Source organism: Pollicipes pollicipes, unplaced genomic scaffold (genome assembly GCF_011947565.3).
Source record: "Pollicipes pollicipes isolate AB1234 unplaced genomic scaffold, Ppol_2.1 Scaffold_2555;HRSCAF=2994_pilon_pilon_pilon, whole genome shotgun sequence".
NCBI classification, from domain to species: domain Eukaryota; kingdom Metazoa; phylum Arthropoda; class Thecostraca; order Pollicipedomorpha; family Pollicipedidae; genus Pollicipes; species Pollicipes pollicipes.
In genome coordinates this window covers 43038719-43056353 of record NW_023596136.1, presented here as the reverse complement: position 1 = coordinate 43056353, position 17635 = coordinate 43038719, and the positions used below count along the sequence as shown (strand labels likewise).

Below are 17635 nucleotides of genomic sequence, written 5' to 3'. Positions count from 1 at the left end.
GTACTACTGCGGTGGTGGGGTCAGTCACCAATAGCGGTGGATGGGGCCAGTCAGTGGTGGTGGTTGATCGGACCAGTCGGTAGCAGCGGTTGGTGAGACCGCCACCACCACTGCTACTCTCGTGTTGCCAGACACAGGCCCGACGGCAGCCCGAAAGGCCCAATGCAAGGTGCGGCAGGCCTGATTAGTGACCGCTGTAGGGGCGGGGCGGGGCGCCCTGCCGTGACTGAGCACCATCAGTCACGCGGTCACGTGCGCCCGCTGCTGCACCACCAGCCGACCACGCCTCAGGTTCAGGCAACCGCTCACAGAATGCAGCCTACAGTGGGTCGGACCGCGACATTTGAGGAACAGTGTCACGCCACGGTACGTTCCTTATCGGAAATCTGTCCAGAACTCAGCCCATTTTCAGACTCTTCGCTTCCTTTGGCAAGCAGTGCGTCACTCGCGCATTTATTGGTTTTAGTAGAAAAACAACGAATGTGTGAAGCAACTGCCACCGACCAATGCTATGCCCTTTCAGCAAACGTCATCACCTTTTTGCTAAATTCGTTTTAGACCACCGAAAAACTCCCCATTTTGTTTCTCTTAGCACGAGCAAACATTTCAACCTATATAAGCAAATTACATTTCTCAACAACGCCCCAACTAAGGTTTTTAGCGTTTTTGAGCCTTGTCTGTAACTGTGGACTAAGCCAGTGCCGTAATGAAAACGCTGCTGCCGCACACTGCTTTCCAATACCGCTCATGGCAAGACCGATACTTTGCACCATTAGCACAGCGTAGGGAGCAATTGGATTCCGAAAAAAACGGATGAACCAGGACAGAACGTCGCAAGGTGTTGAAATAAAAGACCGAATCAGTACTACCAATTCCTACTGAGGGGATGTTCGGAAATGAAGGGCGCCTTTGCTGGCCGTCAAATGCTATGAAACTATTTCTAACTCTTCCCTAAAAACTCTCTTCTGACTCTATTTAAATTATTTCTATTTAAAACATCTGTTCTAATTCCTTGTGCCTCTAAGCTGCTTACAATACGATTTTGTATTTATTTATCTAAGCCATGCACCTGCTGAAGATATTGGATGACCCCGCTAGGGGTGGCGGCCTATTACGCCGCAGCCATGCAGTGGAGCGGATGTAGTCTTTCGATAACGCAACCACTTTCAGGGTCTAACGACTAACGACAGACTCCAGTGTCTCTGAAGTAACCACAGATAGCGTTTCACTCGACGTTGCCGAAAAAAGAGCATAACGAATTACGGATGTATTATGACTAAGACAGTGTGTCCGTTCGGCGTTATAAACATATAAAGACGACTAACACTCTGACGTCATCCACCTAGGTGCAGCATGGACTCAATGAAAAAGTATGACCAAGCACTTCATCATGTGATCAATTCGGAAATCCACCGTATTTGGGAGCCTCTTTCCCACATCACCGTGTTCCAACCAGTGAAAGTCGAACAGCCGACTGTTTGTACCCTTTTCGTGCGCTGCCAGACGGCACTTGAATGCCAGCATCCCGCCGACAGCCCGCCATACACAGCTGAACTGTTGTCAATGTGCCAACATGACAGTTTAGCTCCAGTCTTATGCTAGCAGTCGCGCTTAGATTAGGTCTTACGCTGGCTGTACGTAGGCACATGACAGGTTAAAACAATCACACTTTCACACGCTGGTCAACTGCAGCTGCTCATCTAGACAATCGAGGCACGCTCTCGTATCTCCAACTCCTCGCCACAAGGCCAAGTCTCTGTAACGTACATACATTCACCCAAGTCTATGATATCGGAAGCTAACGTCATGCACTACCAAGCAAGGTAAGCGGTATGCCTCACACACTCAATGATCCTCTAAGCACGCCGCCGCCTCCTTTACACCCTAGGAGCTTTACAAAAGCGTGTAATAACTGATTCTGAAACAATGCGCTGACACGGGCCAGGATAATCCAGCGGCTAACATAGCGCTACACTTATTAAGCTTACAAAGCACGCCTCTTACACTTACCCGCATGCATGCGTGAGAGTCTTCGGGAGCAAAAGTCAACTCTCAGGGGCAAAGGCTGAGCGAGATCCACTCGCGCTTGGTTATGGCACCACCGCACCCCGCTATGTTTTTCGAAGCGTTTGATGCTGCGGGGTATGGTCTCAAGGCCACATACGGACCGTGCCAAACAGAGGCTTTACATATTCCGACACGAAGATCGCGTGCTCCGTTGACAGTGCTCGCTATCAAAACGCTGCAGCAAAGGCTGTGTACAAAAGCATGACAGCCCCCTAATCCCGCCACTAACGCGGGCCTCCCCCAAATCCCGTCGCTAGCGCAGGCTTCTAACCGTCTTTGACTGACCTAGCACTTCACGAGGCTCGTGGCAGTGTCTCGTGGTGTAAACACTGGTACACATTCGGGCATCCCTCCTAAAAATAAATTACCTGCTATCCTGGCAAACAAAGGCCGTTCACTAAGACATATGTTGGCACGCTCGTCGATAAGTACGGTTCACACTGGCCTCTGGTATTCAGTTGACCTCGGATCAGACCAGTCTGGCCCCGGCTAGGGCAGTGCTGGCCGGGCGCCACCGGGTGGCGAGAGTGACACGCGGCATGCACTGCGAAGTCCGCCGCACCGCCTACTGGAGCCTGACTATCTACGTAGCGTACTCGCACCAGTGAGCTGCGCAGGCGGGCTCTTAAGCTGTGTAGGCCCGCCACTGAGCTTCGCAGCTCAGGTGAGCCGGGCGGAGGCCGCTCAGATGGGCGGCGGCCCGCCGACGTAGCGCAGCTGCGGCGTCAGCGACATGGCCAGGTTATTGAGGTCGTCACAGCAGCTGGGCTCCAGCAGGCAGGCGGCGCACAGCCAGAGCAGCATGGCCAGCTGGACCGGCAGCGCCACGCGCAGCACGCGCCGCAGCCAGCCGCGCCGGCCGCGGCCGCCCGGCGAAAGCGGCGACCGAGCGCGTCGCGTCAGCGCGTAGCTCTTCCGCCTGCGGAGGAGCACCGGGTCAGTGTAAGGTCCCCTGGTGACATGCGAAGCGGCGAGGGGGGAGGGTGAACAGGGTGATTGGTGAGCTGCACAACAAATTCAAAACGGTATCGTATTGCGTGCTCAGTCCATATTCACGACTTAAAACAGCTTCCACAAATCCACAGCTTCCATCCTGTTGCCGCTGAGCTGTTGCACCAGTTGAACCAGCTTGGGTCAGCTTTGGTAGCCGGCATGCACGTTGCAATTCAGTCCTGCCCCGTCAAAATTCAGCGGGGTGTTGAACACGTGGAGCGCGCTGCGCTGACCGGAGGGCGGGGCTGCCGTGAGTGCGGTCTGACCGGAGGACGGGGCTACCGTGTGTGTGGTCTGACCGGAGGATGGGGCTGCCGTGCGCGTGGTCTGGCAGGAGGACAGGACTGCCGTGCGCGAGGTCTGACCGGAGGACGGAGCTGCCGTGAGTGTGGTCTGCCCGGGGACAGGGCTGCCGTGCGTGTGGTCTGGCAGGAGGACGGGGCTGCCGTGCGTATGGTCTGACCGGAGGACGGGGCTGCCGTGCGCGTGGTCGTCCCCCGGTTGCAGTTGGGAGGTGGTCTGCAGCACCAGGTCACGGCAGCTCTGCTGCAGGTCACGCAGTCCGGAAGTGGCCGTCGTCAGCGTCTGCCGGGTCACACGGGTCAGACTCGGGGAAGCCCCTCCCACAAACATCTTCCAGATCCCGGGAAGGAGTCTGCTGACTCGAACTTCGGCTTAGGAGCGGAAATACGTAGCAATGCGCACGAAATAGCGCTGTTGAAGTCGTGGGTGGGATAGCGAAACCTGGTCAGAGATGGCAGCACCAGAGTTACAGCCGTAGCTGCGAGTGCATGTACTGTCAAAATGTGCAATGTACTGTACATGTCAAAAAGAAAATCCGTTTATAATAAACAAGACATCCTCATTACCAGCAAACAACACAACCAGCCACTAACACGACTGCAGTTCGTGCCATAGCTGGGAAAGCCCGTGGCTGCGGCCGACGGAACGCCTCTGAAGCTGCTCACATGTCTGATGTCGCTCCAGGCCTGGCCACCGGGACTGAGGACGGCCTCGAGATCGCCGGCCATGCGGCGCAGCCGGCCCAGGCGCCGCTCGCGCTCGCTTAGGTCATCCGAGCAGGCGCTGTCGTAGCCTGACGTGCCCTCCGAGAGGTCATCCAAGCCGGCCGAGGTCAGCCCGATCAGGTCCGCAGGCTGGCGGCAGCAGGTCAGCGCAGTCAGGTGACCAGTCTGAGGACATCAGATCGCCGGATCTGGTCAATAGGTGGTAGCAAGTGGTCGTAGCGATGAATCCAGGTGGAAGGCAAAGTCATGTCAGTCATTAACGTTCAGGTGAAACAATCAGACGCATAAAGAGGATGCCGGACGGTTGACGATAGGTTCGCGGTTCCACAACTCCCCTCTGCTTTACAACACTGCGGCACAAATCGCCGACAACAGTGGTGTTCGACAGCGTCACAAACTACCTATCGTTAACACCGACGTAGTCATCAAAATTCGCTCCCTTGGGATACTTTTGCAATGGGTCTCCGCCGCGGTGGGCATTACGTTAATACCGTACAGGTAAGCAAATGTAGGTATCTCAGAACTCACCAGTCCCCCGTCCACTGCAGCGGTAGCCTGGGCCCGATCAGTGACGTCACGGCCGGTGACGTCAGCGCCGGTGACGTTAGCGCCGGTGACACCAGAGTCGGTGGCCAGCGCCGCTTGGAGAAGGCCGAGTCGGCGGCGGTCGGCATCCAGCGCCGCAGCCAACTCGGCCCGCGCCGCCTCAAACTCCTGCCAGGTGGCAGCGGCCGCTGACAGATGCTCCAGCTGCGACTGAGCCCTGGAGAGGGTGCAGACGGTCACCGCAGGCCTCTGAGGTCACCACAGATGGGCCACAGCAGTCCACCAACGTCACGGCCGTCAACCACGCCAAAACAACCGGGCACGGACCCGGCTCTCGAAATAACGGCGCACACGCGCAGGCCCCAGAGCAATAGTATTCCAGAGGTTGGCAACCGTGCTACCATGCACTGCTTTCTTACGGACGTAATCACGTCAGTAAGCCAGGCCTCTCAGTCCCTATGTCAACTGGTGCCTTCACGGTTGAAACAGCGACAAGTCACGCTTGCACGCGGGGAGTGGACGCAGCACGAGCGTACCTTCGGAGGCTGCCGCTCTGACGGCGAAATCAGTAACCTTCCGACACGCCTGCGCAGATGGGGAAGGATAGCAACGGGAAGGGACATAATCTCTTCTCATATAAGAAAAAATATCCGACCATGAGTGCCAAACTTATATCTAGAACTCACGTTCGCGCCTGCTATTCTGTGCCTGGGTGCACGCACACGCGAACAGCTTTCTGGAAGGGATGGGGGGGGGGGGGGCTTGTCACAAGCAACGCCACAGGAGTAATCCCAGATTTTACTCAGGTCTGGATAGCCTTGCCCAGCGGGGAGCTCCTGCTCCCACGCCACTGGGCAAGGCAGTTGTTGGTGCGCGCGCGCGCGGGCTGACCTGTGGCTGACTTCCTCCCAGATACGGTACAGCGTCGCCATATCCTCCTTCAGCGAGACAGGGCCGCCGCATCTGGTCACGTGACCGTGCACGGCCGAGTTGAGTTCGGCCAGCTGCTGCCGCTGGTCGGCCAGCTCCTGCTGCAGCGCCTGCCGGTCGCCGGGGTTAACGTCGGGCGGCGTGACGGGTTGGCACAGTCAGCATCCGCGTCAGATGACGCCGAGGGCCGCTCAATAACACGGCAGGTGTCGCAGCCACAGCGGTCCAACCGCTGGGTCACAGTCCGAGGGGAGAAGCCGCTGCCGCTGCAGTAACACACCTGGTGAGAAGAGGCATTAAAGCGGTTCTCATCACAGGCTTGCTTCAAACATGGCACCGAAACCTAGTGCGCAGCAACGGCGCGTTGAGCCGGCTTGGCTGTAAGCATTCAGCGCTAGCATGTTAAACCAGAGGTACGATAGAAACGGATCCTAAATTTGACAGGGACGGATCTGAAGCTATGTCAGCCAGCTGTTTCATGGGGCAAGGGCAAACCCGTCCTGATGATCTTTTTAATGGAATTTAGCCGTTCCACAAGATAAAAAGTCAGATGGAGAAGACATCACCTGCATTAAGCAAGTGAGGTTATTCGCCGCTTTGACCAACTGCCAACAACAGCATCCGATGTCTGTGAAAGCAAGCGAGACTCAGCCTTATCTGCCATCTTGCGCCAGGTCAAGCAAGCTCAGCTTTCGTCCAGCTCCACACCTGCACGGCGCTGATGCGTGCCTGCAGATCGTCGACGGTGGCGACATCTCTGCCGGCACGCGCCGTCCGTTCGTCCAGAGAGGCGAGGGCGTGCCGGAGCGAGCGGGCTCGTGCCTGCAGGCGGCTGAGCTGGTCGGCGCGCTGCTGCAGCTCGGAGGCCGCTGTCCGCAGCCCCTCCCACTCCTGAATCACGCCTGCGGCCACGGGGCAGCCCAGGTCAGATCGCTGGCCGAGGTCAGAGCCGGCAAAAGACCGACACGAGAGAGAACGGAGTAGAAAACAACTGCACTGCTTATGTGGTGCCTGGTCGTACTTCCAACATCCTGCGTCTTTGCGTACTGCTGCCAAAACACTTGCAAGAACGCAGTGGTGGGAACACTCATTCATACACAAATTTGTACTAATCAGCGAAGAAGCCAATGCAACAATGGTGTGTTTTCAAATTCTCGCCTCACCTTTTATCTCGGCGACTGCCGGCTTCATGTAGGGAGATGCTGGTTCCCGACCCCGGCCCACAGGGTCGGTCCAGACCAGCAGCTGGTCGAGTCGTCCCAGCTCAGATCGGCACGCAGCCAGAACACCGGACTAAAAAGCGGCTTCTTCAGAACGCAGAACCGAAGCAGTGTCGTTTCCGCGTGCATCAAGGTATGGAGCTCGGCACCAGTCCCACACATGCAGTCCCTCGTAAACGAATGAGTCATGAACAGGCTCGGACGGCACGCGCAGTCGGTGGCCTTGGGACCGCACTGGTGCAGAGCAGCACGGCCGGCGGGCCGCGGCCGCGGCCGCTACGCCACGTTACTCAAGTGTGACGGGAAAGTCCACAGCTGGCGCGAGCCTACTGACATCTGGCAGCATTCATTCAAACCGGAATATCTCATAACGTACGCCAGGGTATACGATGCGGGGTTGACGAACCAACGTCGCGGTAATAGAGACACGACATGACTCATGTGGGGAACAAGTAAATGTAGTGGCCAGGGAATTGACCACGCTTGTGCTTTTCCATGCGTGCTTTAAAAACTGACGATGCGTACAACAATATTGCCACGATCAAACGATGGATAGCATTGCGGCATCGCCATTCGCCCAGCGACTCTGAAGCAATTAGTCTTCGCAAACATACTCTCAACCCGCGTTGCTGACCCGGCAGGCGGCGTTCTTCACTCACGCAGATGGGGTCGTGCTGGGCGGCGCGGCGGCCGAGCTCGCTCTGGGCCAGCAGCAGGCGGCGCCGCGACTCGGCCAGCGCCGCCGCTAGCTCGTCCGAGTCCGTGTCGCTGTCGCCCGAGTCACTGGCGGTGCGCAGCTGTGGCGGCACGGCGTACCGGTCAACAACCAACGCCTCGGGCGATATCAAACGGGCGCCGCTGACAGTGACGAGGTCGAGGGCCTGTTTCAAACGGCGTGCCACGCGCTGTTCCGCCGCCACAGTGACGCGGTGCGCTTGGCCAGTGGAGCTCGGCAGCTAAATGGCTCGAAGGTAGACTGTCAACCGCCGCGGTACGGCGTCATTAACGCGTCACCTAGCGGTGCAGTTGCGTATTCAACTGGGGGAGGGGAGCTTCAGCCCTACCCCAACTTGGGATCCAGTCCCCTAACTTGGATGGCAAAGTGGGCCACATCCTGGGCGAAACACGTTGGTTAGCAGCCTTGGAGGTGGGTCCCATAGTGTTCACGGTTCAGCCCCCACCCCCTGCCAACTCACTGGGCGAAAGTACACCACTGGCGTCACAATTGGCCGACGATAAGCGATTGGAAGTGTACCCAGACTGCTCTACTACGGTATAAACCTCCAATGATCCTGCTCGAGATCTATACCCAACAAGCACAAGAGCACTCCGAAAGCACAAGTTCCAATTTCGCTCAAATTGTCAAGAAAGCCTTTGGATGTACTTAAAGCGTCACGATGAACACTACCTTAACCCATCCAACAACCGCGGTCAAGCAAACGGACCAGATCAGTTGAGCGTCCATGTCGGTGACTATCTATGGCGGCCGTGTCCAGCTGCCGCACCTGTCTGCGGAGGCGGCGCGGCGGCGGCCGGCGCGCGGCCGGCGTGCCGCTGACTTGGGACGAGGTGCAGTCCGAGACAGAGTCGAGGAAGTTTCGGTAGTCGTCGCAGTCGAGAAAACGCAGCAGGGCGGCCGGGTCCAGCGCCGCCTCCGAGCCCGGCTCGCTGATCTCCTTGTACTCCTGCGACCGGCGGCAGGCCACGGGTCACGGGGGCACGCTGTGGTCCACGCGTCACGGAAGCACGCTATGGTCCACGGGTCACGGGAGCACGCTATGGTCCGTGGGTCACGGGAGCACCCTATGGTCCACGGGTCACGGGAGCACGCTATGGCCGGTGGGTCACAGAAGCACGCTATGGTCCACGGGTCACAGGAGCACGCTATGGTCCGTGGGTCACGGATGCACGCTATAGTCCGTGGGTCACGGAAGCACGCTATGGCCCACGGATCACGGGAGCACGCTATGGTCCACGGATCACGGAAGCACGCTATGGTCCACGGGTCACGGTAGCACGCTATGGTCCACGGGTCACGGTAGCACCCTGTGGTCCGTGGGCCATGGAAGCACGCTATGGCCCGTGGGTCATGGAAGCACGCCATTGTTCGCGGGTCACCAGTCACGTGACTGCTAGATGTGGGAACATGGCTGATGACGATGCATGGATAAAGGATTGCAAATAATGCCCGGTGGGAACTAACGCGCGAGTCATGCTTCCAAAATGGCGGCAGGAGAAAGTCAATATTTTGCCAAGCTCCAAACCCTGTACAGAGTGCATGAAACAAATAAAACCGCGCCTCGTTCGGACAACGCCAACAATCATCGAACAGCCGCAGCAAACATCATGACGCTCCCTTGCTTCTTGCCTGGTACGGGTCCCACGCCTGTTCGGACACAGAGCTGATGACGTCACAGGTATCCTCGGTGACGTCACCGGTAGAGAGGTCCTCAAGTGTGGTGTCGGTGGCGCCGGACAGCTGTGATGTCAGGTGACCGGCTGCAGTTTGAGACCCACTGTCACGGTGGGATTCGAGGGATGTTCTCGGTGGGGTCACATCGAGACCGTCACGCCGCAGTTGCCGCTCTTATAGGGTGTCGTCTCACACGGAACGTGTAGATTTATTACGCGGTAATGTCAGACATGTCTTGCAATATAACGTCTTGTTAAAGTGAAGCAAGACGACCTCCTCACAATAATCATATACGTGATATTCGTTCAGTTAGATGTATATGAATGAATTTTCGATGACATACTTTGCTACCGGGATCAATACGATCTAAGATGAAATGGACACTAGATGCCAGCATTGGGAGCGTTTTCCCCTGCACACACGTGATCAAATGGCACACATTTCCCACACTTCGACCGAACAAATTACAGTAAATCTCAGGCGATGTAATTCCCTGGCTTTGCACAGGTGCAGACTACCTCATTCGCCAGGATGGAGTGTTTCTGTGTAATCGGGGCTCAGTTCACATATGTGGATTGATAGCATATTTTGTAATGGTGATGGTCGTCTTTTTCTCGCAAAATCTTAACACCCAAAGGGTTATCAGCCGCCGAATCTCTAAATTTTGGTGTGCAAAAGAAAATTACCGATGGGGGTCTCAGGATTCTTTTTCTTTAAACCTGGACGAGGTCATTAAACCGTAGCCGAATGGGTCACTTTGATTTACCAGCATACCACCTTCGCCCCAGCACTTCACTTATCAAACACGCTCTACAATACACTGCGCCACGCATCAGACATGTCACTTTCAGATGCATGCATTAGAAATTCTTTCAGCGGATGGACGTACCGGTTGTGAGAAAGCTGACTGGACTAGATTGTGTTCTAAAGTATTCTGATTTGCCATGGTATACGAACATTAAGATAAAACTTTTTAGCGACTGGTTTTATCCTCACACACAAGGCTCCGTCCACTTAAGGTAAAGTAAGATATTCGTCTGGTTTTGATCTTGTTGGTGTTGACAATTTCCATGCTGATATTGACGTTGATGTTCTTGTTGATGTTGATGATGGTGCTCCTGTTGCTGTTGTTTTATCGGCGTTGTTTATCCAGTCGATGTTGTTGTGTGGCTTCTCGATGAAGGCGACGTATAAGTTGTTTGGAGCACCCCTTTGCTTTAAACAGGTTTTGTATGCTTTGACACGAGTGATCATTATCAACGCCGTCTGAAGATATTTTCATCGCGCTTCGAAAGTCTAAACGGATGGCAGCTTTTTTGTAGACTGGTTATTATCTCAAGTTAAAACTTTGCAAAACAAAGACCACGCCACACCAAAATATGTGAATCAAATCAGGCACGCAAATAGAAACCCCTACCACACATGAATAGTACATTCATGAGAATAATTTATGCTTTATCTGTGCAGAGCTAGCGTATTTCATCCTTGTGGTTCATTGTTATTTGTTCGGTCAGAGTGTGGGAAATGCGAGCCACTTCATCACGTCTGTGCAGGGGAAAAATGCTGATAACACTGGTTGGCACAGAAATCTAATGCCACATAGATATCTATATTGGTTAGCATCTGATGTCCGATTCATTCTCAACTTTTCGATTCTGTTAAGAAGGATAGCGACCGAAAAGACATTCAAAATACTACTGAATTAAGAATATCAGGTATATCATCATTGTAAGGAGGTCATCTCAATTCATTTTAATACTTACCATGTCTTACATTTCACAAGCACTGTGCCTTCTTAATGATAACGTAGTGAGGCGAAAACCTCAAGGGAGATTTTCACGGGTGAAGCAGGTGGGATTATGACCTCGAAAGAATCTGTGAACTGCTGTCATTGTGTGATGACCATCCTCGCTTGACACCTGTCGCTGATATTACCTTAATGACAACATCGATACTTCTTAACCACTTGACTGGAGCGTGCGCAGAAAAGCGGACTCCAGAATCCTGTGACCCATGTATGACTGGAAATAGCCATATCCACCACACGCCCATGTACGTGTCCCCACTTTGTGCAGCGCCAACATGTCTGTCCTAACACCCTTGCACCTCTCCGCCTCCAGACCGTCTGACCTTGACCGGATGCGGCGCCGTCGGGTCCTTCCCGCCATTGGCCAGCTTCCGCCGCCACCGGCGCCGAACGGGGAACGCGCCTGCGACGGCGGGTCGGTGACCCTGGAGCTCCGCCCTCGCTTCCCGAACTCGGCGTCGTGATTGGTCGGCGCGTATGAGGGCGGTGACGCCCCGCCCACGCCGCGGCACCCGGTGCGTTACTATTGGTCGGTTCCCGGTGCTGGGGCGGAGCAGGTCAGTATTGTCGAGCCTCCAGAACTGCCAGGGGAAGAACGAACAAGTACTGCTGACGAGTCGGGTGGTCGCAGGTGCTGAGTGCCAGGGGTATTTGTAACTTTGTATCCGTATGCAACTTGTATATAGTTGTAACTTTATATATATATATATATATATATATATATATATATATATATATATAACCAGACCACACCTCCTTACAACCAACTACATATATAACCATATTTGTCACTTTGTATCTGTAACTTTGTGACAATAAGTGGACAATAGACCTCGGTTTCATGTCTCACAACGCTACTAAAATTATATATATATATATATATATATATATATATATATATATATATATGCATAATCTGGACTGGACAGACCCAAAAAGCGTCGTTTTGAGGTCACGTTTAGACTCTTTGTTGTCAACATCATGAAATAATGAGCAAATCGCGTTCCCATGAGGTGATACCGCCAGCCTCAGCGTGGTCCATCGCATAACGCGTGTGGTGTATGGATTAAAATGCCTCTCCTACACATATGGCAACAAGCCATGAACTGATGCACGATGAAGTAGGTACATACCCACATAAAGCGTTGCCTTACATGCAGCCGTCAATGTCAGACCCTCAATCTACGCACATGGCCAGTGAATCATAGCGCCCCACTGACAGCTTGGCAAACGTTGCACTACGGCCAAGCGTTATCTGGTGAAAAACGGCACGTAAATCAGCTACGGTCACTTTGCGAGAAACGGCGCCTGTTAGCGCGACAACAGCTGACGGGGACAGACCCCGGACGAGCACGCACCTGGAGGTGGGGGTGGGTGTGTCGCCGGCGGGCGCCGGGTCTCGGGTCGCCTGGGGCGGCGTCAGGTTCAGCGGGGTCACGGACTGGTCGTTAGACGACCGCCGCTTGCTGTGGGAGAGCAGCCTGGAACGGAGCCAACCGCGCCCCGCCGCGTCAGCAGAGGACTACTGAAGCCATCCCGGACCATGGGTGTCGGGCAGATGGCATACATCAGCTAGAAATAACCAGGTCAACTGCGGGGGGGGACGGTATGCCTATTTCATAGAATCATTGTCACCCAGTGCCAATTATATCAAAATGTGCTAGGCAATGTCCTTCGGGACCCGCGTCTGTTCGCTGGTACTCGGTCTAATGTAATAAGTTTCGTGGATAGCACAGTGTCCTGACTAACGTTGAATTGTATTTCACGCCATGCCAGCTAAAACACAAAAAAGTATACGCACCGTTCGTTGGTTTAATCACAGTCGCAGCTAGCGTGGCAAAACAAATCTGCAGTGCGCAGACTCGCGTACAAGACACTTTTCGGCACTTACTTTGTTCGTCGCATCTTTGAGGCTCGATGGCTGTGGCTGTAAGTCCCCACCCCTTGTCATGGAAGTTGCCATTTTTTGCTAGAGCCGCAGGGACTTTACCTAAACTTCAGACCGCAAGTGCAGAAAGGATAGACGCGTTGGCCGACTCCCCACGGCCCGAGTCAAAGACCACAGGCGTGCACAGGCGGGACGCTCGGTGTCACCGCTGACCTGGGGTGGTGCGCTCTCCCGGCCGGCGGCGGCCGGCGCCACCTCCCGGCACGTGACCACGCTGCAGTCGAACACCTCCGACTCGGAAGAGTCCAGCTCGCCGCCCGACTCCCCGCTGGAGTACTCCGCGCTGGCGTCGCAGCTCGCGTCCGTCACCTGCAGCAGTCACCTGGGTCAGTCACCTGCGCAGTCACCTGGTCACTGCGTCAGCCACCTGCAGCAGTCACCTGGGTCAGTCACCTGCAGCGTCGCCTGGGTCGTCAGCTGCCGCAGTTACCTGGGTCAGTCACCTGCGGCAGTCACCTGGTCACCTGCGTCAGCCACCTGCAGCAGTCACCTGGTCACCTGCGTCAGCCACCTGCAGCAGTCACCTGCGTCAGCCACCTGCAGCAGTCACCTGGGTCAGTCACCTGCAGCGGTCGCCTGGGTCAGTCAGCTGCCGCATTTACCCGGGTCAGTCACCTGCGGCAGTTACCTGGTCACCTGCGTCAGCCACCTGCAGCAGTTACCTGGGTCAGTCACCTGCAGCGGTCGCCTGGGTCAGTCAGCTGCCGCAGTTACCCGGGTCAGTCACCTGCGGCAGTTACCTGGTCACCTGCGTCAGCCACCTGCAGCAGTTACCTGGGTCAGTCACCTGCAGCGGTCGCCTGGGTCGTCAGCTGCCGCAGTTACCCGGGTCAGTCACCTGCGGCTGTCACCTGCGGCGGTCACCTGCGTTAGTCACCTGCAGCAGTCACCTGGGTCAGTCACCTGCAGCGTTCGCCTGGGTCAGTCACCTGCAGCAGTCACCCGGGTCAGTCAGCTGCCGCAGTACCCGGGTCAGTCCCCTGCAGTCACCTGCGGCGGTCGCCTGAGTCAGTCACCGGCAGTAGTCGTAAAGATCAGTCACCTGGGTCCGTCACCTGGGTCAGTCATGTGGGTCAGTAACCTATCACCTGCCGCAGCCACCTGGGCCAGTCACCCACTACACACCAGATACAACCACCGGCGGAAGGTACCAGGGGCGCTGAAAAAAGGAGGTGCTCAGCTGATCACGATTGGCGCGCTTTTTCATAAAGGGGTTACGGCTGCAGCCTACCGCCACCTTGCAAAGTTGGCAGATATTGCAAAGAAGCTGTGCTTTCCCACGCTAACCTGACGTCCCGCCATAAGCAGCATCTGTCCCATGGAACGGGCTGAGGGACGTCGTAGTTCATGGCAAGCACGGTTCTTCCCTACGACCTTGAGGTCGTGACCACATCTGAAGCTTAGTACTAGCCGTTTTAGTTCTACGTCTACATTCAGCGTGATGTTAAGAGGCACCGATAACCGGACGAACTCAGGGTGGCTCGACTCAAGTAGCTCGTTGAGTAGCTAGGACCCGACACCCCTGTTGCTTTGCTCGGGTTTGGGAATCAAAGTTTAATACATAACCGCTTTATAATGTTTTTTGTTAATTCAGTCGACCTTTTTCTGAACCGCTTCACTGTGAAAGCTGGAGTGTTTAAGAAGACGACCAATCCGGAGTTGTAATTTCGTATTTAAGGGGGGGGGGGGTGAGGGCTTAATCCTCCAGTTTTAAGAACCAGCCAGTTTTATTCCGCGAAACCACGCCTCTGGATTGAGATGTAGGTTTTTAAACAGGCTCGTATCCGTGCGATAGGTCCAACCGCGAAATAATGCCGCCCAGAATACTGCCGGGGAGTGGTAGCCAAAACCTGGTCCAATCAGGCCATGGAGTCATGTAATGTTGAAATGTAACACCACGTAGCACGCTAAGATCTCACAGCAGAACTGTCGGCAAACAGTGACGTAAGGTGTCGCGTAAAACCACCAGAAAACCACGCAACATTACTTTAATCACGCGACGTGAAGGCATCAAATAGCCTCAATACATACAGCATCGGTTTTATCCCTACAACGCTATGCAGAACATACCATAGGCCCCTCGCCACCATTAATTTCGTCTGCCGCAAACCGTCTCACAGTGTCGTCAGCGCCCGTTCATCGCGCTGAGCGTCGCCTGGCCCGGCGTGAGTCGGTCGTGAGGCGGACACTGATCGGCGAGGCTCGCCGGCAACTCAAACACAGCGGCCGGCCGCACGTGGTGACGTGGCTCGGTGGCCGCCTTGGCACCGGACCGCACTCCCGCCAATCGGCGGCAAATCGCGCGAACAGAGGGCGATACAGAGCCACTTGGCCGGCGGCCAGCGTCCGCCGGCGCGTGTCAACACAGGTGCGGCGACGAAAGCCGGCCCGGTCCAGACCGAGGGCGCGGTGACCGACGAACGCCCTCCCGCATCGTGTGACAACGACGTTGCATAAGAACTGCACTAAAATTGCACATGCATTGACATTGTCGTGACACACTGGCGATGGAAAGAGGGAAACACTCTTTATATTCTTTATATTCTCTACCTTCATCTGAATGCGTTTCAGCTGGTTCTCTAATTATGCGGGCAATAGTGCCGATCAATGCCATTTCTTTTCAACACATATCATTCACAGGCAAGATGGTCGGTGTGGGAATTCGTTCGAAACAAGTGGGGCCCAGGCCAGTCTGGTCGTAACTTGAACAGGAAGGGACTGCGGTGAAGATGAAGAAGCAGGCTGCCCTGCCGCCTTTTCGAAAAGGAGAAAGAGAGAACTATGCATTTAAATTGGAGTGAAGATAAAACGGTTGGAAACTTTAAGGAGTACAGGATATTTCTAACCCACTGTTACATCATTCTAAAGGGCCTTGTGCATGCTGACCAGTGCAAAGCAAAGGCTAGTTTAACAAGTTGCCACATGCAGGATGCTAGGATACATTGATAAGTCTTGTTATATCGGAAAGGAGACCAGTCTGGGCACTGCTTGCATATACAGACCGCCATATGAGACCCAGCGCTAGCCCCTCGTAGTCAATGCCGTCATTTCGAAATGTTTATCAGTTGCTATCTTTTATCTGAACTCTAAATGATCTGACCTAAATCCGAGGCAACTCATACGCTATGGGTATGCTATTCGTCATTTGCCCGTCCGGTTTGCGTGTTCTTTTAATTTGCCGGCATGGTCTGCATTCATTTCAAAACGGATGGCTGGATCCCTTAGCAGCATATGTTTAACCTAAGGATAGACCATTTACATACATCGACTTGTCGTTTAAACGACGATGTTGAAAAATAATGTGGTTATAGCAGAGATATCATACACGGGCCACGTCCGTCAATATTTTCAAGTATGTTCTCGATTCGCTATGTTGAGAAAATAATCATCTGAGAGCAAAGTAAAGTGGTGCACATTCAAGGAGACATTCAAATACGGCGGTAGGTTAGACTGTTCTGCGAACCGGCTTGCCCGCCGCTGCCCAAGCCGAGCAGCTGCTTCGCCAGAGTGGAAGCGTAAGTGCAGCTGAAACGGCCGCCCACAGTCAGTAACCGACGGCCAGTGGACAATGTCATTTTGGCTTCGGGTCTTGGGGATGCGGAACACACCTCGAGTCCGTTCCGTACGTAAATTACAACGGCCCAAATCACATCAGGCTGGCGGACCGCCTCCGCCTCATGGGTGTTTGTAATCACCGGCGTCTTGTTTGTAACACCACCAGCTTGCAGCGGCTTGCAAACCTCATCTAAGGAGCGCCACGTCTTGCGCTCCAGCAAACGGCACGCCTGGTTTGTCCATTAGACATCTGCAGCAAGCTGCGGGCGTGACGCGACTCTTTCATCAGGCGGGCGATGAGCCGCCGCCAGGAGCCCACAGCAGCGCTGTGATCTTTGGAGCTGGCTCAAGGTGAGCCCCCACGCCCGCGGCGACCCTATTAATTTGCAGCACGCGCCGAGGACGCGCCGCCGGACTCATTTCGGCGCCAGACGGGAATCGTGCCGGGGACTCGCTTCGGCGCCAGACGGGAATCGTGCCGGGGACTCATTTCGGCGCCAGACGGGAATCGTGTCGGGGACTCGCCTCGGCGTCAGTCGGGAATCGTGTCGGGGACTCGCTTCGGTGCCAGACGGGAGTCGTGCCGGGGAATCGCTTCGGCGCCAGACGGGAGTGGCGTCGGATCAAAGCGGCCCTCATGACGCCGCCGTTAGGTTCAGAATTGCACTGTCCTTCAACGCAAATCCATATGACAGGGATTCATGTCATCGTCGAAATATGTGTACGAAGGAGTGTTGCATCACACAAGTCAGTTTTGCACACTTCCTGTAACACCCGTGAGGCACAAACGCCGGACCTCGTCACACCGCCAAGCGAGGATGCCGGCCAGTTTTGATAACATGCCGCGTGCAACGTAAGTCGGGCAAACTGGCGCACTGCACTGTGGGCTGTAACGCAGACTCCGGCAGTCTCTCTCTGTAGGTGATCTTGATGGCAGGGGTCGGGTGGGGTGGCGCCTCACGTCAGGTTTTGGTGTTGAACGGTGCTGCTAGGCATTGGCTGGGACCCTCCCTGGTCTGCCTGTCGATGTGACAGCAGGCACCTTGCATGCATATTCTGTGGTAGTGAGCAAGGTTGTGTTCATTAAGGCAATTCATGCTTTTCCGAAAGGTGTCGGACATAATTGTC

The 17635-nt window shown here is 55.0% G+C and overlaps 1 protein-coding gene across 1 annotated transcript; it reads right to left on the bottom strand.

The window, feature by feature from the left end:
* Nucleotides 1–1235: 1235 nt before the first annotated feature.
* On the bottom strand, nucleotides 1236–11546 carry LOC119104953 (uncharacterized). Its single transcript, XM_037228682.1, has 11 exons — nucleotides 11328–11546; nucleotides 9153–9283; nucleotides 8290–8469; nucleotides 7444–7581; nucleotides 6728–6857; nucleotides 6273–6466; nucleotides 5526–5674; nucleotides 4617–4851; nucleotides 4029–4217; nucleotides 3524–3645; nucleotides 1236–2986 (listed from the first exon to the last, which is right to left on the bottom strand). The coding sequence occupies exons 5-11, from the start codon at nucleotides 6753–6755 to the stop codon at nucleotides 2752–2754; spliced, it is 1152 nt and encodes a 383-aa protein (XP_037084577.1). The 5' UTR covers nucleotides 6756–6857; nucleotides 7444–7581; nucleotides 8290–8469; nucleotides 9153–9283; nucleotides 11328–11546; the 3' UTR covers nucleotides 1236–2751.
* Nucleotides 11547–17635: the final 6089 nt, after the last annotated feature.

Bases quoted from the DNA above. Each gene is read 5' to 3' on its own strand.
- LOC119104953 (XM_037228682.1), bottom strand. From the start codon at position 6,755: ATGAAGCCGGCAGTCGCCGAGATAAAAG. The intron at 4,852-5,525 runs GTCAGCCCGCGC...CACCCTCTCCAG, and splicing joins TGGGAGGAAGTCAGCCACAG to GGCTCAGTCGCAGCTGGAGC. The intron at 3,646-4,028 runs GTGAGCAGCTTC...GTGACCCGGCAG, and splicing joins CCTGGAGCGACATCAGACAT to ACGCTGACGACGGCCACTTC.